The sequence below is a fragment of the Hippopotamus amphibius genome, chromosome 10 (assembly GCF_030028045.1).
Source record: "Hippopotamus amphibius kiboko isolate mHipAmp2 chromosome 10, mHipAmp2.hap2, whole genome shotgun sequence".
Classification (NCBI taxonomy): domain Eukaryota; kingdom Metazoa; phylum Chordata; class Mammalia; order Artiodactyla; family Hippopotamidae; genus Hippopotamus; species Hippopotamus amphibius.
The window spans coordinates 98,792,550-98,812,995 of NC_080195.1; the positions used below are offsets into that span (position 1 = coordinate 98,792,550).

Below are 20,446 nucleotides of genomic sequence, written 5' to 3' on the forward strand. Positions count from 1 at the left end.
GCCACCAGGGGGCGCGCTCGCGCCCGGCTGAGAGTCAGTCGCCGGAGGTCCGCCGTCCGGAGCACGGCCTGTTCCCGGCGCGCGGAGGGTGATCCGGAGGCCCTGGACACGGGGCGGCCGGCCTCCCCACCCGGGCTCTGCAGCGGGACAGGCGTCTCCTTTGGAACCTCAGAGCCCGACACGCCCCGTCACCCTCCTCCCGCTGCAGGTTCGATCCCCGCCTGCTGCGCGAAGCCATTGTTTCTCGCAAAAAAATGTTTCTGGGGAGAAAAATTGAGAAAAGATGACTTCTGTTTACTGTTACTTTCGTGGTCAGCCCGGCCGGCCACGTCGATGGTTTAACTCCCGGTTTTGCAAGGGTGAGTTCTTAGGGTGGCTGGAGTGGGTCTGCACCCGGCTTCTCGGTTTATGTAGCCGAGAGTAATATGGACCTCGAAGCGCGTCCTGTTGACGTCGGAGGGAACTTTGTATTCCGTAGAGCGCTTTGCAAATTATCTAGATTCGTTTATATACTATATAGAGAGCATGTTAAAGGGTGGGGTTTTTATCTCTTGTTCACTGATGGACCCCACGCGCCCAGAATGCAGCGTGCCACACAGTGGGCGCTCAGTGTATCCTCGTTGAATGACTGAATGGCCTTGCGGTGTCCGATTTCTTTGTCCTACTAGGATGTTGCTGCTACTGAAGTAAGCATTCCCGAGGTGAAGTATGGAAATGCTGTTATTCATAGTTGTTTCCTGCTATGACTTTGTTTAAATCGTGTAAATTGACCAATTCAGCCCGAGGCCTTTCGCCCCCTCTGCTCCTTGACTTGCAATTGAAATACACCACCACCAGGTGGCGGTACTGGCTAAGGAACAGGTGGCACCGTAAGCCCGCCTCCTGCAGGGAAATTGGGGAACGGGGGTCATAAGGTACAAGCATACTTATAAGATAAATGAATACTGGGCATGTAATGTACAGCATGGAGGCTGTAATAAACAATGCTATATGGTGTATTTGAAAGTCCCTAAAAGAGGAAATCCTAAAAGTTCTCATCACAAGGAAATAGTTTTTGTTTTTGTAACTATGTGAGGTGACAGATGTTAACTAAACTTACTGTGGTAATCATTTTGCAGTATATACCTATGTCAGATCATTATGCTGTACACCTTAAGCAGTGTTATACATTATTTATAAAACTGGAAGAAAAAAAAGAAGACTCCGCACTTGATCTGTCACCTTGGCCCAAATTGTACATTCACAACAACTGCACAGGGAAATTGTGATTACCTTCACTTTTTAAATGAGAAATGTCACAAAGTGTCCGAACTTGGGTTTACACCCAGTCTGCGTTTTACCGGGCCCCTTCTCAATTAAGATCCTATTTCAAAACAGGAAATATGCCTACGTCAACATATATGTGGGATGTGTATGTTATCAGGGGTGTGTGTTATTTTTTGTTTCCCCCTTAAATTTGTGTACCATTATTCCCTTGGCGATCTTCGTTTCACTCTTCTTTTAGAGTCTGTCCCCATTTAACCGCATCTAATTGCCTTCAGAACATTTTAGAGTGATACTTAAAGCCTCAGAACATAAATGTAAGCAAGTTTAATCATAAATTGCACTGGAAGCAGTAATTGGAAGTTACAAGTATCACAGAAATTAACTTGGCTGGAAGGATGTTCATAATGAAAATGCCCAACAAATACTGAATGTGTGGCCAGTCGTATTGAACATGCCAGTCAATCAGATTTTCTCACAACCTACTCGTGCAATAGGCATAATAATCTTCATCTTCTAGGAAAGGAAATTCAGGTTTGGGGAGCTTGAGAGACCTACCTGAGGTAGATATTTAGCCAAGAATCCCCCAAAACATTTCCTTACCCTAAATCTCCTATCTTGCCCCCTTCTTTTTCACCCTTTTCCCCAAATCTTAATCTCACTCTCTCAATTTCCCTCCCAAGTAAAAAGAATCAAGTCTGTGACAGTAAATATCTAAGCTGGACTTGGAGCATCTTATTGTGCCAGGAGGCAAGAAAATACTCAAAGACAAGTAGAAACATGTTAAAAGGACACAGGATCCAGCTTGAAGGGGGCTCCCATTGACCAATTTAGGATAGTTTAAATAACAAAGAGAATAATGATGAAGGATTATAACATCAGATATGTTAAAAGTCCATGAGCCCCTAGGGATACTCAAAAATAAATGGGAGTAAAGAGTGGAGAGGATGTTTTCTTTACAAAAGAATGCCAGATAATAGAGTAGGAATAACAGAATGGGGGGAAATCAACTATTCTGCAACTACCCGTGTAATGATTAATTCAGGAAGGGATCATCTATGGATGCAAAAACCAATGGAGAAAGTCTGTTGAGCATCAAGACATTCACAAGTATCACCCCACAGGGTGCTGACAAAACATAAAGGGATAAAGGAAACTTTTCAATGGAGAAATCTGATGGATACCACCTTAACATCGTGGTCAAACTTATCATCACCCCACATGGGATAATCTGACATTATTTGTGCCTCCCTGTTGTGATATAAACAATATCACCCATGTAGTATTCCGATGGATCACACATGTTGACCCTGAATCTAAAGAATTGTAAGAAAAATCAGATATATCCAGAAAAATGATACATTCGATTAAGCAGCTGGCTTAACTATTTAAAAATACCCGTTTCATGAAAGATGGACCAAAAAAGGTCAGGACCTGTGGAGTAAAGAGACGTACAACTAATACCTGTGTGTGATCCTTGCTTGGATCTTGGATCAGAAAGAAAAAAAAGAAGTACAAAGGATATTATTATGACAGAAATTTGAATATAAACTGTATGCTAAATAATATCGTATCAATGTTATAGTTCTTGGATATGATCACTGTATTGACACACTGTAGAAGAAAGTCCCTTTTCTTGGGATATAATGTGGAAATATTTGGGAATGCAGCCTCATTACGTCTGTAAGTAACTCTCAAAGGGCCTGGTAAATACAGAGAGGGAGGGAGAGAAATTAAGTAAATGTGGCAAAATGCTACCAGTTGGTGAAGCTAAGTGAGGTGTTGATGGTCCCACTCTTTCAACTTTATTCTCAAATCTTTCCAAGTAAAAAGTTGGGGGAATAACCAGAGTTGTTTTCAGCCACAGAAGCTGGTTTAGCTCACACTGCATGTCAGGGGCTCCAGCTACGGCCCGCTGGGGCTCTGCAATGTTATCCCAGAATCAACGCTGTGCGAGCAGCCCCTGCCTGGGACTTGTGATTCTATGGCAAAAAGAAAAGAGAGCAAGGACTCGTCAGGACTCTTCAGAGCTTTGGCTCAGACCCACCTGGTTCTCGGCCTCCCGGTCCCCCAACAGCAGCAAGTCCCACAGCCAAGCCCAGTGGAGTCCGGCAGGAGGTGTCTGCCTTCTGCAGGGAGCCAATGAAGGAGGTTATAGAAGTCTCCTTCAGGAAGAGAAGCAGAACACTGAAATCTAGGATCCAGTAGCACAGTTATCCTCCCACGATCACAAGATGAGCTGGGACTTAAACGTCCGTCGACCTCCAAAGCTGACACGTTCTTTTTTCTCAAATTTACATGTTTTTTTTAATCCAAATATTTGATTTTACATCTTCAAATTATTATACATTTACTAACTTGGAAAATCAAAAAAAAAATGTCATAAGGTATATATACATGAATGTTTCCTCCCAGCTTTTCCCCCCATTCACAAGTTCTTAACCAGAACCTCAGAGGGGATAGCGCTGTTGTTAATTTCTTATGTATCTTTAAGAGTTCTTGAGGCTTCAGTCCACTAACCCAAGCAGATGTTCTTATTTTCCACCCTTTTTGAGCCAAAATGCAACCAAACAAACAGGTGGTTTTTTGCCTTGAAAAGCTGTACTTTTTATCAGTTTGTGTTCATCTGGGTCCCCTGAGGAAGAGCCACCAAGACAGTCAATCAAGCCAGGGTTTTATTAGGAGAAACATCTGCAAGAGAAAAGGGGGCAGAGCCTGGTAAAGGTGACCCCTCCTAAAATAGAGAAGGAAGGAAGGTAGAGAGGAGGCTAAAGAAGGGTCGTCAAGGCCATGGGAGGGTGGTCCTTGAGCCAAAGTCCACCATAAAGAAGGGACCCAGCCTCCCAGGCGTGGACCTGCCTTAGTGTCCCGGCCACACCCAGTCTTTGGCTGGGAGCAGCTGTTGGGAAGAGGGCGGTGTGGCCGCAGAGCAAACATGGCCATTGATTTCAGAGTCAGCAGCTGGGACTCTCAGTCAGTGATGCTCCCTGTACTTTGAGCTCTGTGAAGCACACAAAATAAGCTATGCTTAAGAAATTAAATAGTTAAAGAAACACTTGCTATGCATTTTACATTTCCTACATATTAAACACACACACATACACATTTGTATCCATTATGTCACATCAAGAGCTCAATACCTCTGCTTGCACCTGGCCTGACAAGTGAGGACGGTCAAGCTACTCCTGAGAAAGAATAAGAGAAGAAAAAGCAGGTGCAACCCATGGCTAAATGGTACCTTCACTTCAGCATCAGTCCTTACCAACTCCTCCATGGGCTGAGGTGGCAGCAGAGGGTGTGTGTGTGTGTGTTATTGGGTTTCTGGAGAAATAAAATGCAGTTGAATATAAAGATGTACACTTTGTCCACTGCTTCCACTACAATCGCTCCTTAAACCATCCCTTTCTTCTTTATACTGAAAGAAAATCTCCTCTGTTCTTTTCCTAATAGTAAAGAGAGAAATAAGGATACAGGTCGTCAAGGCACAGAGTTTTTTGTACATAATATTTTCTTTTTCATTTTTAAAAAATATGTATGTATGTGCATGTGTGTATAAACTGTTAAGAAATTAACGTAATTTTTTGTTTCTCTTATTAATAGATACCAAAAATCTTTATTTAAAATACCAATGATTCAGTAAGTCTTGAAAACTGTAAATTGAATCACAAGTTGAAGAGATAATAAGGATCATGTATTCCACACACCCCCACCTTGTTTAATAGATACAGCAGATGAGTTATAGAAAGGCTAGTGTTTGGCTCAAGGTCATACAGAATGCTAGTGCAGCTTCTCGGATGATTGGAAACACCAGGGCATGTGAAAAATGCCAGGACTCCTGAAATTGGCATGTGTTCTTTAGAATGCCCTGGCTCTTCCCACCCTGCGGCAGCCACACGAAATCCTTCATTTCGTAGTGTTGTGGACGCTGCAAGAATTCTCCCATTTGTTTAGGGTTTCAAAGATGTACTAATCCCTCAAACACATGCTAATATGGATTTTCTTTGAGGAAAAGGGACAGATAGAAGCTTGCTTCTCCAGAAGTAAGCGCCTCCTTCAGCACCACCCCCATCCTATTTCAGAGTGAGAAAGATTACCTACAAATTCAGTTTTTTAGAATGGGGCAGGGGGGTCCATGCTCCTGGTGGGGGGGTGGGGGGAGGGTGAGAATTAACTAATGCAATGCTCTTTTTTTTTTAAATGTTTTTATTTATTTATTTATTAGCTGTGTTGGGTCTTTGTTGCTGTGCGCGGGCTTTCTCTAGTCATGGAGAGTGGGGTCTTCTCTTGTTGCAGAGCACGGGCTCTAGGTGAGCAGGCTTCAGTAGTTGTAGCCCATGGGCTCTACAGTTGTGGCTTCGTTGCTCCGTGGCAGATGGGATCTTCCCGGACCAGGGCTCAAACAAACCCACGTCCCCTGCATTGGCAGGCGGATTCTTAACCACTGAACCACCAGGGAAGCCCAACAATGCTCTTTTGATGAAACAGAATACTTTCCTCCAGAATCGCTCTCCCTTAATTATACCTAGTTTTTTCCCCACTCTTTACTGTTGTTTGAAAACCCAAGGGGAGCTCTTGACTTCGCCTGTCTTATTCCTTATCCCTTGGCTATAACATTTGCTATCCTCTCTCCCCTCCCCGCCATCCGATCTTGACCTGCCCTGGGAAGAACACACAAGCTGAGCCCTGATCACTGAAAGCCACCTTCACCCACAGACTAACTCAGGAAATACTGTATCGTGAGGTGTAAAAGCCCAAGTTAGATCCCATGTCTCCACTTCTTAGCCCTGTGGCCTTGGGCCAGTTGGACCATAACTTACATAACCGTATCTTCTTTGAGCTACACTTAGGATATTTGAAATATTTTACAGCAGTGAGCATCTATGTATCTAAAGATCTAAGAGCCTCCCAGTGGTAGAATGGCTTGGTCAACCATATATCATTTGAAATATTGATAAGTGCTTCCAAAGTGTCCACCAAAGCCATTAACATACAAGACAAAGCAGAGATAAGTTTATTTCAGCTGATAGTTGCGAATATTATCATAGTGATAAAAGGCTACACTTTCCCGCATCTTTGAATTTGTAACTGAGGTCCAAGGTCACACCCTCTAATCTTGCACCTTTCATGTTTCAGATGCAAGAGCTTTTTTTAACCTGGCCAGGCATTTGCCTTTTCAAGTCGGGCATTTATTTGCTGGAGTCATCAAAGAAAATGCAAACTCAGAGCCAATAATTTCAAATTCTTTCAATCTTTGGTTCAAAGGGCTGGATTGTATCTCTAAATCCTATTATAAAGGCTTGTGCCACATAATTGCATATCTTTGATTAGAATGAGTTGATCTAACTAGACTTTTCTTAGTGTTTTCCACTAGACTCCCTCTCAACTATTTTTACATTTTTTATTGCTGTTTTATGTTACATGAACAACATAGTCTATCTATAAAAATCCAAACATTAGGAACATATAGAGGGTAAAGCATGAGACATCCTTCCGAAACTTGCTGTACCGTGTATCTATATATCTAAAGCTATGTCTCAGATATTATTATTTTTTCAATCCATTACTTAATGTCTAACTGCCCTATACTGACATTATTCAGGTTATTCAAAGAACTCTCCAAATAGAAGTGGCAAAAGCAATGAAATACAGGGACAACAATAAAGAAATAGTAACTCCCTGAACAATTCTCTCTGTGACAACTGTGGGAGTATTTTGATAACAGTTGGCAGCAGGACACTGCATGTGATGTAGGGAAGGAAACCTTGGCATTTAAACAAGCAAATGGTTTGACCACAGTTTGTTAAATTTCTGCCATGCTTGCAAATGCCAGTAACAATTTCTCAGACTACAGAATTACTACATGTGATAGGTTTGAGAGTGTTTCACAATTGTCATCAAGTAAATCACCCTTCAAAATTAAAAATTATATGAACTCTTTAAATAATTGTAACTGCTATAACAAAAGCTCACTGGAGTGTATGTATTTAACCTGTGCATTTTGGATGTTTGCCATAGAAGTAGAGGCTGAGCAAAAATACCCAAGTAAAATTAGAATTCGGTTTTACTGGTAGGTTTCTGTCAAACTATTACATCTTTTTCAGGCCAAAAATAGTCCACATTCCTTCCCTAAAAATATAACTGTAAATGCCTACATTAAAAAAATTTCAAATCAATAACTAACTTCACACCTTAAAGAAGTAGAATAAGAAGAGCACACTAAGCCCAAAGCTAGCAGGAAAAAAAAAAGGAAATAATAAGAATTAAAGCAGAAATAGAGAAATAGAAATAGAGAACAGAAAGACAATAGAGATAATCAGTGAAACCAAAGTTTGGTTCTTTGAAAAAATAAACAAAATTGACAAACATTTAGCTAGATTGACCAAGAAAAAAAAGAAAATGAAAATTACTCAAATCAGGAATGAAACAGGGCACATTACTACCAACCTTAAAGTAATAAAATGGATTATAAGGAAATCTATAAACAACTGTATACCAGCAAATTAGATAACTTAGAAGAAATGGACAAATTCCTAGAAAGATACAAACTACCAAAACTGACTCAAGAAAAAAACAGAAAATAAGCCTATAAAAAGTAAAGAAATCACATTAGTAATTTAAAACCTTCCCACCAATAAAAGACCAGGTTCAGATGATTTTACTGGTGAAGTCAGCAAAACATTTCAAGGAGAATTAATATTAATTTTTTACAAACTCTTCCAAAAGATAGGAGAGGCAGGAAAACTTTCCAACTCATTTTATGAGGCCAGAATTAATCTCAAAACCAAAAAAAAGTACCAAAAGAAAAAAATACAGACTGATATCCCTTATGAATATCTGTGTAAAAAAATTCCCAACAAAATACTAGCAAACTGAATTCAGTAATCTACAAAAACATTGTATACCATGACCAAATGGGATTTATCCCAGGAATTTCAGGGATATCAATTCGTATAATACACTATAAAATAGAATAAAGGGCAAAGAAATGATAATCTCAGTAGATGAAGAAAAGACACTTCACAAAATCTAACACCCTTTTTTTAATTGATTTACAATGTGTTAATTTCAAGGGTACAACAAAGTGATTTACACATAAATTTTATGTATGTAATATATATGTATATGTTCTTTTCTGGATTCTTTTCCACTACAGGCTATTACAAGATATTGAATATAGTTCCCTGTGCTATACAGTAAGCTTCTGCTGTTTATTTTATATATAGTAGTGTGTATATATTAATCCCTAACTCCTAATTTATCCTTCCCCCCTTTCCCCTTTGGTAACTGAAGTTTGTTTTCTATGGCTGTGAGTCTATTTCTCTTTTGTAAATAAGCTCATTTGTAAGCTTTTTTAGATTCCACATACAAGTGATGTCATATATTTGTCTTTCTCTGTCTAATTTACCTCACTTAGTACAATAATCTCTAGGTCCATCCTTGTTGCTGTAAATGGCATTATTTCATTCTTTTTTATGGCTGAGTAATATTTCACTGTGTGTGTGTGCGCGCGAGCGCGAGCGTGTGTGTGTGTGTGTGTGTATATATCACATATATACCACATCTTTATCCATTCATTGAACAATGAACAGTTAGGTTGCTTCCATGTCTTGGCTATTGTACATAGTGCTGCAGTGAACATTGGGGTGCACAAATCTTTTTGAATTTGAGTTTTCATCTTTTCTGAATATATGCGATGGAGTAGTATTGCTGGATCATATGGTAACTTTATTTTTAGTTTTTTAAGGAAACTCCATACTGTTCTCCATAGTGGCTGTACCAACTTACATTCCCACCAACAGTGTAGGAAGGTTCCTTTTTCTCCACACCCTCTCCAGCATTTATTATTTGTAGGCTTTTTGATGATGGCCATTCTGACTGGCGTGAGGTGATAACTTATTATAGTTTTGATTTGCATTTCTCTAATAACTAGCAATGTAGAACATCCTTTCATGCACCTGTTGGCCCTCTATATGTCTTCTTTGGAGAAATGTCTGTTTAGGTCTTCTGCTCATTTTCTGATTGGGTTGTTTGTTTGTTTTTTAATTAATTTATTTATTTGTTATTTTGTTGGCTGTGTTGGGTCTTTTTTTTTTTTTTGCTGTGTGCGGGTTTTCTTTTTAGTTGCGGTGAGTGGGGGCTACTCTTCGTTGCGGTGTGCCGGCTCCTCATTTCCATGGCTTCTCTTGTTGCGGAGCACTGGCTCTAGGTGCGTGGGCTTCAGTAGTTGCAGCACGTGGGCTCAATAGTTGTGGCTCATGGGCTTAGTTGCTCCACAGCATGTGGGATCTTCCTGGAGCAGGGATCAAACCCATGTCCCCTGCATTGGCAGGCGGATTCTCAACCACTGCGCAACCTAGGAAGCCCTGTTTTTTTTTATATTGAGCTGTATGAGCTATTTGTATATTTTGGAAATTAATCCCTTGTGGGTTGCATCATTTGCAAATATTTTCTCCCACTCTGTAGGTTGCCTTTTCATTTTGTTTATGATTTCCTTTGCTGTACAAAAGTTTTTAAGTTTAATAAGGTCCCGTTTATTTTTGCTTTTGTTTCCATTGCTCTAGAAAACATATTCAAAAACACATTGCTGTGATTTACGTATGTGAAAGAGTCTTCTGCCTATGTTTTTCTCTTGGAGTTTTATAGTATCCAGTCTTTAATCCATTTTGAGTTTATTTTTGTATATGGTATGAGAGAATGTTCTAATTTCAGTGTTTTACATGCAGCTGTCAGTTTTACCAGCACTACTTATTAAAGAGACTGTCTTTCCTCCATTGTATGAGGGTGAGTCAAAAACTATCTGCACTCTTGCTGTAGAATTTACAGAAGTTTTAATATAACCAGAGTGTGGATAATTTTTGACTCACCCTGGTATATTCTTGCCTCCTTTGCCGTAGATTAATTGACCATAAGTATGTGATTTTATTTCTAGGCTTTCTGTCATGTTCCATTGATCTACAACATCCTTTCTTAATAAAAACATTCAACCAACTATTGATTGGCCAAAAAGTTCGTTTGGGTTTTTCCATAAGGTGTTTTCAACCTAATAGAAATAGAAGGGAACTTGCTCAACTATCCACAGCTAACATTATATACAACAGTGAAAGACTAAATACTTTCCCTTAAATCAGGAACAAGAAAGAAAAGGATATCTTCTTTACATTTCTATTTAACATTGTACTGGAGGTTACATCCAGGACAATTAGGCAAGAAAATAAGTAAAAACATCTAGATGGGAAAGGAGGAAGTAAAACTATCTCTATTTGCAGATGACATGATCTTGTATATAAAAAATTCTACGGAATCCACTAAAAAAAGTATTAGAACTAATAAAAGAGTACAAGAAGGTTGCATGATACAAGATCAATATACAAAAATTAACTGTATTTCTATAGACTAGCAATGAAAATTCTGAAAATATAATGAGGAAAATAATTCCAATTATGATGTCATCAAAAAGAACAAATTACTTAGGTATAAATTTAGCAAAAGAAGTGCAAGACTTGTACACTGAATACCATAAAAGATTGTTGAAATTAACTCAAGACCTAAATAAATGGAAAAACATCCCATGTTCATGGATCAGAAGACTTAATATTGCTAAGATAGTGATACTCCTCAAGTTGATTCACAGTTGCAATGTAATCCCTATAAAAATCCTAGCTGGCTTTTGAAGAAACTGACAAGCTGATTCTAAAATTCATACAGAATTGAAAAATAATCTCAGAAAAGAAGTTGGAAGACATACTTTATGATTTTAAAACTTAGTACAAAACTATAGAAATCAAGGCAATGTGGCATTGGCATAAGGATAGACATAGAATGACAGAATAAACCCTTACACTTATGATCAGTTGATTTTTGACAGATGTTCCAAGGTATAATAGGGAAAGACCTGTCGCAGAGCCATTTGGGATGCTTGTTGGGTTTTTTTTAATGATTTTATTCTATTTTTTTATTGAAGTATAGTTAATTTACAATATGTTAGTTTCAAGTGTACAGCAAAGTGATTCAGTTATACATATATATATTCTTTCTCAGATTCTTTTCCATTATGAGTTATTATGAGATACTGAGTATAGTTCCCTGTGCTATATAGTAGGTCCTTATTGTTTACCTATTTTATATGTAGTAGTGTGTATATGTTAATCCCAAACTCCTAATTTATCTCTCTCCCTGACCCCACACCACTACCCCCGCTCTCCCCTTTGGTAACCATAAGTTTGTTTTATATGTCTGTGAGTCTATTTCTGTTTTGTAAATAAGTTCATTTCTATCAGTTTTTTTGATTCCACATATAAGTGAAATCGAATGATATTTGTCTTTCTCTGGCTGATTTACTTTACTTAGTATGATAATCTCTAGGTCCATCCATATTTCTGAAAATGGCATTACTTCATTCCTTTTTAATGGCTCAGTAATATTCCATTATATGTGTGTGTGTGTGTGTGTGTGTATATATATATATACCCATATACACCACATCTTCTTCCATTGATGGATATTTAGGTTTCTTCCATGTCCTGGCTATTGTAAATAGTGCTGCAATAAACACTGGGGTGCATGTATCCTTTCAAACCATGGTTTTCTCCAGATACATGCCCAGGAGTGGGATTGCTGGATCATATGGTAGCTCAATTTCTAGTTTTTTAAGGAACCTCCATACTGTTCTCCATGATAACTGTACCAATTTACATTCCCACCTACAGCGTAGGAGGGTTCTCTTTTCTCCACACCCTTTCCAGCATTTGTTCTTTGTAGACTTTTTGATGATGGCCATTCTGACTGGTGTGAGATTGTACCTCATTGTAGTTTTGATTTGCATTTCTCTAAAAATTAGCAAAGTTGAGCATCTTTTCATGTGCCTGTTGGCCATTTGGTCTTTGTTTGGAGAAATATCTGTCTATGGCCATACCACCCTGAACATGCACAGTCTTTCTGCAGAAATGTCTATTTAGGTCTTCTGCCCATTTTTTGATTGGGTCTTTTTGTTGTTGTTGTTGTTATTGAGTTGCATAGCTGTTTGTATATTTTGGAGATTAATCCCTTGATGGTTGCATTGTTTGCGAATATTTCCTCCCATTCTGTAGGTTGTCTTTTCATTTTGTTTATGGTTCCCTTTGCTGTGTAAAAGCTTTTACGTGTAATTAGGTTGGCTGTGTTTTGGGTTTTTTTGAGAAAAATTTATTTTATTTACTTCTGTTAGGCAAGTGAAAATCCTCGTGAAGTGTCATCATGCTCCCTTGCCTCCCCTTTCTTTCCTTTGCTCTTCTCCCCAAAGAACAGCAGGAGTGTTAGAATCAGTTGGAGAGAGCCAGATAAAAACAGTGAAGAGAAGTTTCTGTTTTCCTCCCCCAGTGAATTGGCCTTCCAACTTGCCGTCAAGGCCTCTGTAAAATTAAACTTGTTTTGATAGTGATTACTTCTCTTGGATCAACTGAATATGTGGAGCCAGTAACATAGCAGAGAGATTTTTTCTGTGTTACTATCTTGAGATCCAGCAAGTTTACATTGGAGGAGAGGATACCAAATTAATTCAAGCCTTTGGTTTCTTCTTTATGAAGATGAGGTTAATTTTTTATTCACTTTTTGTTATGTGTATGAAACTTTGAAATGTGTGTGAAACATTTCAGCTATGCAGAAAAGAAGAAAAAATAGTATAACAAATGCCATATACCCATCGCCGAGGTTAACAATTTGTCACATTTTGCTTCTTCCATTGTTTTATGAAATATTTTCTTTTATTCATTTTTAAAATTGGAGTGGAGTTGATATACAATATTATGTTAATTTCAGGTGTAGTATACAGCAATTTCACATTTGCACACATTATGAAATCACCACCACAGTAAGGCTAGTAATCATCTGTCCCTACACAAAGCTATTATAATATTATTGACCATTTTAATATAAATTACAGATATTATGACATCTCACTTCTAATTTTTCAGTGTGTATTTTTTTAAATAATGACATTTTCTTACATAATAGCAAGTTACACTTGATTAAAACTTTTGAGGTTAAAACTGGAGAGATTTGCAGTACCACAAAGCTTTCATTATTATTCCCATCACTCTTTCCCTTACTAGCAGGGCAGGAGGGAAAAACTTGGACCTGTTAAAACTGGCCCAAGTAACAGCTAAGACTATTTTTTGGTGTTTCCAGAAAGTCCCAGACATCAGAAAGCAAAAACCTCGTTAATTCTAAACTATTGACAAAGACTGTGGTCAAGTTAGGCCAAAAGTCAAAGCTCTCCTCATTGAAAAGTGCAGTGGAAAGATTTGGCTAAATACCAGTAACTTTTTCTTAATTAAGACTCTCAGTCAACATGTTGGAGGTTCCGAATGCAGAAAGAAGGGAAGCGAGTGTAGAAAAGAGAAAAGTGATAAGAAGATAAGAAGAGAGAAGAAAAGAAACAGTCTTATAAACCCCAAGTCAGAGACCACAATCAAGGCATCTCTTTCTTCTATCTCCCTATATCCCTTTCTATTCTAATATTCTTGACTTACTGGGATGAAATTAAATATGGTTTAAACAGTTTATGAGAGAGAGAGGCCCTGTGTGTTTGTGTGTGTCTGTGTGTGTGAGTGTGTGTGAGTGTGTGTTTTCAGTGGTTGGGACAGGAGGGGAAGGAAAAAAATCTGTAGTAGTTCAGTAGAGGTTGTTTTTTGTACTGACAACTTTCCAACAGCAATAAAATATGGTATTATTACTAGAACTTGCTTATTCTCTGTTTCTGAATTTGAAAATTCAAACATAAGAGTAGTCTAGTTTTGTAGTTGAAAATGCCTTTAAAATCACATACCTCAGTCCCATTTTCTGTATGTGAGGAACCAAAGTTCCAGAGGTTTCCAGGTGGCTTATCTAAAAGTGTCTCTAGGGGGAAAAAATGTAGTTTCTGGAATGGCCACTCTATCTCCACTTTTGATTTTCTGTGCTCCAGGATGTTTAGACCCTATCCTAGGAAGGAATGACAAGGATGGCCATTTCTGCCGTGGGCTCTAACCCCCTTATCCTGCTTCTTAAACTGCATCCACTCTATCGGGCATTTTCAAGGTCTCCACCAAAGTTCCTTGCCATTGTGTTCACGGGCTCCAAGCCAGCAGACAAACATTTGAGCTTCTGTCCCTGAGAGGATTCCTAGCACTTCAGAGAATCAACAGTCTGGCCTGCATTAGAATATCACACTTCCAGGAAAAAAATATTTTAGGAAACTCTTCCAATTCCTAGGAGCACTCACATCTATAAAGCACAAGGCAAACCTTAAAATTCAGTGAAACAAGAGGTTTTTAAAGGTTATCACGTGAGAAAATGTGCACTTTCTTGACCTCTCCAGAGAAACACAAATCTTGGCTTGTGTGGTGCACAGAATGTTGTCACTTACAGTATTATCAGTTGTGAAACAAAATGTTAACCTTCTGATGCTCTTCCAGTCAGCTACTTTTCACCAGGTCCAAAAAGAGCATTCCAGAAAGACTAAAGCTATCCACCTGCTTTAAAGCGGACAGATCCAAGAACACAGCGGAATTCCTAAATCTTTGGGAGTAAAAAGACATCATTCTGTTTCTTGTCTATCCATCTAATTTTTGCTGTAACAAGTTTATTCAGGTTCTCTAACCCCTTCCCAAAGATCTTAAAGATGAAAAATGCAGTTGAGATGCTAGTAAAAAAAGTTATTTTAGGTACAGAATTTCATCAGCATTAAGAATTTGATTATGCAAAAAAAATTAAAGGTTTATACAGATACATTAGAGAAAAATGTGTTCAGGGTATATAGTAAACACTAAATAAATCATCAAAAGCCTGTTTTTGCTGCAAGTACTCCTATTTATCTGTCTTAAGTTGGAGTACATACTAAATTCTGTACTTCAAAAATATGCCTTGAGAACTAGGTCCAAAGAAAAAGGGCTGCAGTAGATTTTAATCTTTTTTTCCTGTACTTCAGGACAAACTGATGAAAATGCAAAGAATATTTTATGTCACATTTTTCTTGGTTGGCACAATGGCAAAACATACTCTCCTGGCAAATAGGCAGGTAATAAAATCCACTCCTAAAAATTCAAATATTACTGTAGCCAATTTGTATGTATGTATCAAAACTTCTGCCTTTTTAACTACCAATTATCCTGAGGAAATAATCAGACAAGGGCACAAACACAGAAGAATGTGCATCACAGCTTTCTTTATGATGTTAAAAAATCAAAACAACCTAAAAGTAAATAAAATATGGATCTGTTAAACAGTTATTATATCCCTACAGCAACTACAATGGTGCTGTCAGCACTGATATTGCAGTAGATTGGCTGACCTGAAAAGATGGTTGTAAGAGTGGAGTGCTATACTCTATGGCAGTGCTGTAGAGTAAAGGCTTTAGATATAGACAGACCTGGAATCATGTCTTGTTGTACCACTGACCAACTGGGTGTCCTGGGGCAATTTACTGGACCTTATTCAGACCCTCATTTCCTTCATATGTAGAATCAAAGGAGATCTTGAACATAGAGCACTTAGCAATGAGACTGGCATGTAGAGATACTGAAGCTTAAAAGTAGTACTGTTGACTTTATTTTTTTTAATTGTTTATTTATTTATTTAATTTTTAGCTACGTTGGATCTTCATTGCTGTGTGCGGGCTTTTTCTAGTTGTGGTCAGCAGGGGCTACTCCTCGTTGCGGTGCTCCGGTTTCTCAGTGCGGTGGCTTCTCTTGTTGTGGAGCACAGGCTCCAGGCACGCAGGCTTCAGTAGTTGCAGCATGTGGACTCAGTAGTTGTGGCTCATGGGCTTAGTTGCTCCGCAGCATGTGGGATCTTCCCGGCCCAGGGATCAAACCCGTGTCCCCTGTGCCACCAGGGAGGCCCAGTACTGTTGACTTTAAAAAGACATTCTTAGATGTTATGGACTGAGTATTTGTGTTCCCTCAAAAATCATATGTTGAGACCCTAATTCTAATGTGATGGTATTTGGAGGTAGGACCTTTGGGAGGTAATTAGGTCATGAGGGTGGAGCCCTCATAATGGGAATAAGTGTCCTTATAAGAAAATGCCAGAGCTCTCTTTCCTGCATGTGAGGACACAACTGAGACATCGGCTGTCTGCAACCCAGAAGAGGGCACTTGCTGGAACTTGATTGTGCTGGCACCCTAATCTCGGACTTCTATCCTCCAGAACTTGAGAAAGAAATTTCTGTTGTTCATAAACCACCCAGTCCCTGGTGCTTTGTTACAGCAGCCTGAACTAAGTTGTTAGGTTTTAAAAAACTTACAGCACAATCACAATCACACTCTTGTCGAAGATGCATGGATCCAAATACCCAATCAGTAGGAATATATTTATTGAGCATTTAATAACTGACAAGCACTTTGTTAGGAAAAGAGACTGTAATAATGAGATAAAAATTAGACCCTGTCTTCATAGATTCCACAGTCTACTACTGGTGACTGATGGTGACCAAATGAGTTTAAAATCCCAGCTTTGATACCAGAGAGGAAGAGGGTAAGGAGAGTTTGCAATAGTAGGATTTGATCTAGACAGGGAAGGGCAGGAAAATTTCCTAAGAAAATTGAAGTTTAGCAGAGACAGAAGGATGAAGAGGCAGTGACCATCTGAGATGGATGTGAATAGCCAGCAGGGCATATAATGGTTCAGTGTGGTGAGTCTGGACAAAGCCCAGTGCCGTTGAAAACCTCTCTCTACCCCCTAAAAGCTGTTGTGATTCTGGGCTTGTCACTCAATCTCTGTGTCCCAATGACCTCCCCTGTAAAATAGAAATACTGTAATAGCTTTTATTATTTATGTGATTACAAGGATTAAAGTAGGTAATATGAAAAGAGCTTAGCATAGTGCCTAATATATACATAGCAAATATTCAATCGAGGCTAGATAATATTAAAGAAAGAAAAAAGAATGAAGATCCAAGTGCAAAGAGGAAACAGTGTATGCAAAGGCCCTGTGCTAGCATATTGAGAAAAAGGGAATGAAGTGGTGCTGAATATTCTGCTTTTATTCTAAAAGCTGCCTGGAGTCCTTGAGGGTTTTCAGCCAGGTACTGCATGGCCTCCATTGCTCTCCCTCTCAGCATTTGTGCTCCAGCCCCACCGGCCGACTCTCACTCTCTCCTTGTCACAAGGTCTGTGCACCTGGTGTTCCGTTTTTATATAAACTGTTCTTTCCACCTGTTTTCTCCTACTCCCTTCAGCTTCAGCTTTCAGACTAAGCGTCACTCCCACAGAGAAGCCTTCCCTGACTTCCCAAATAGGCAAACCTTTAATTAGCCCCCATGTTGTGCATGCTTGCTTTACCTGATGGACTTCTATCTCCTCCACCAACACATCCATGAGATGAGATATCATCTATTACTGCACATAACTGTGTCCCAAGCCATCAGCACAGAGGTTGGCCTACAGCAGGTGCTTATTTCACATTGGGTAATGAAAGACAGAAAGGATGGGAGAGAAGGAGGAAGGTTAAAAAGTGGGGGGAAATGAAGTGGGGTGAAGAGGTGACAAGATCAGCTCGATTTCAGGCTTGATTTTAATTTAAATATTTTAAAATCAATTTTCATTGATTCTGAGTGGCACATCTAGGTACAGATGTTCTAAAAACAGGGAAAGCTGATTTGAAGTTCAAGAGAAAGATCTGAGCTAGAGAGATATAGACTAAAGAGTTATTAGAGCATGAAAGATAACTGAAGTAAGGGAATGGGGAATAGCAGGGTCTTTAGAGACAGATGGTTTGGGTTCATTTTCTGTGTGAATGTGGTCAGGTTAGTAAGTCTCTAAGTCACCAGACCGGTATAGAGAGATGGGTCCCTCTCACAGCCAGCCAGACTCCCAACAGTGTGTTTCCTACATCCCCAGGCTGCCTCACACCTAGCTGGTCACTCAGAGTACCCTGAACATTCATCATACAGAAATCGTACACATTTTGATCTTCTATTGGTTTAACATCTGGAGTTGATCAGGTACCTACTGATACCCGGATTTTACAGATAGGGCTGTTTAAAATTGTATAATCATACCTTTCCCCAGCTCCCTCATGGGGTTACTGCAGAGATTCAAAGAGAAAATGCATATGAAAGGACCTGCAAAATATCATGTAAAACAAATGAAGATGACATTATTATGACAGACATCAAGTGACAATGTTCAGGATGGTTTTTTCTTCTTCCCAGGAGAAGAGAGAAAGGCATTCCATTGGTGTCCATCTTCTCAAATATCTTAGTAAGCAAGAACATGGATCTTAGAAGTCAGACAAATCTAGGTTTAAATCTGGCTCAGTTATTTCCTAGTTGCCTAGCCCTGGGTCAGGGACTTAACTTTCCTAAGCCTCTGTTCTCATCTGTAAAATGACAGTAGTACCTCTTCACAAAGTTGTTTATCAGATAATGCCTATAAAGTGTTCTGTACAGTGTCAGAAAATAGGCCATAATACATGGTAACAATAGCATCATTATTGTCTTTAGAAGCATTCTGAAGAGAACAGCAACCAAATGGAAGAATCACTGGATCTTTCCCAAGTCTTGTTAGTATCCTCTCATCTGGGCTGTATTGCTATAGATCCAAGATGGTGAGTTAGAACCCAAAGCCCCTGCAACCCAATGGGGAAGCTTTACCTCCCCCACTCACTCTTTAAGTAAGGACATATTGATACATTAAGTGTAGTTGTCCTGGACAAGTGGTCTCTGGAGAAAATTAAATATAATGTGGGTCAAGTTATATACAAAAAGGCAAATCCATTCCCAGCCAACGCTGAGAGCTCTATGCTACTTGGTGGGACTGCAGAGGAAAGGCATAACTAAGATTCATTCCAGGTCCGGCTGTTTTCTTATCTTGTTGTGTGATCTTGAATAAAGTACATGATGCCTTTGGGTCTCATCATCCTTAACTGTGAAATGAGGGAGGGGAAATGTAGGGAAAGGAAGGAATTGGAAAATATCTTTTTGCCCAAGTTTTAGTTGTTATGACTCCATCCTTACTGACTAACTGATGCCTGTCCATCGTTTGTTTGACCCTGGCAAATGTTTGTTAAATGCTATCTCCTCCCTAAGAAAATTCCATTTAAAAAGTCATTTTTGTATTACCTAATTCCCTATGAAATTGCTACTTATTATCCAATTAAAAAAACCAACCACTGAGTTGATAATAAAAGTGCTTTTAAAAAAAGGAAAGCATTAATAACTAATTTACTGGTCACTGGTGAACTTTACTTAATTGTCAGGTAGAACCACCTCAGAGCTGTTAAGTCCTGTGGGAGCAGAGACTGTGAAAGACTGTCCTCCTTGCAGTAGTTAGAACCAGGTGAGGCTAGTGAGCGTTTTTCTTTCTTGAAAGGAAATTTTGAGCACTGTATTGTTATAATATACTGAAAGAAAGATGTCACTTTGGGAAAGTCATGAAGACTACATTCTGGCGGGGCTGTAGAATAGGGCTTCTCTGAATAGGTTTATTTGGACTGGAAAGGGCTGTGGTTTGAGCACAAGCCATGAGTATGCTTGTGGGCATATCAGGAATGAAAAGCTGAAATCAGGCTTATTCCAGAAAACGATCTGAGGGATAATAATGAGAGATAAAGATGTCATGAAAAACCTTAAATTCTTTCCATAGGCATTTAAAATGTATATGAGAGATGCTTGAGAATTCATGTGGTTCTGAAAATGGAAGACTTTTTTCCCCTCTTTTCTCTAAGTCGCAGAGTGTGGGCACTTTCCAGCACCTTCTCCACACCCATGAGGAAAAATAACCCATTTGACACAGAAATACCAAATCTGAGATGTTGTGAGAAGTCACTCAATTTAAACCCACCCTTCTCTGCACTGCTTGTTTTAGGAAATGTGCCTTGTCACCTCCTCAACATTACTCTGAATTCAGAATTAGAGTGGGTGGAAAGAAGGTAAAATGGTAAGCCATCCTAAAACACCCCATTTATGTTTACCTGACAAAGGGCTTATGGTATCAGAGTGAAAGTGATTATGACACGTGGGAGGGGGCAGAGACGGCCAGTGCAATCCTGGAGAATAGAACAGAGTTTGGAGGGATGCCCATGGTAATTCCTCCCCATTCCTCCCTATGAGTTGCCCCATGCTTCTGGGGTTGGGATTCTTACAAGCAGAACAAGAATGAAACACACTCCCAACCATGCATTAATGAAGCAGTATTAACTATTACTATTCCTTTCACCATCCTGCTGC

The 20,446-nt window shown here is 39.1% G+C and overlaps 1 protein-coding gene across 3 annotated transcripts in view; it reads left to right on the top strand.

The window, feature by feature from the left end:
- The first annotated feature begins 38 nt into the window (after positions 1-38).
- Positions 39-20,446, top strand: part of JAM2 (junctional adhesion molecule 2) — a 100,045-nt gene continuing 79,637 nt past the window's right edge. For 2 of the 3 annotated variants that reach the window (XM_057696877.1, XM_057696875.1), the window contains exon 1: positions 39-359. In XM_057696877.1, the coding sequence (XP_057552860.1) occupies positions 284-359 (76 nt within the window). In that variant the 5' untranslated portion in view covers positions 39-283. The remainder of the gene's footprint in view (positions 360-20,446) is intronic. The other variant, XM_057696878.1, reaches the window with a different exon arrangement.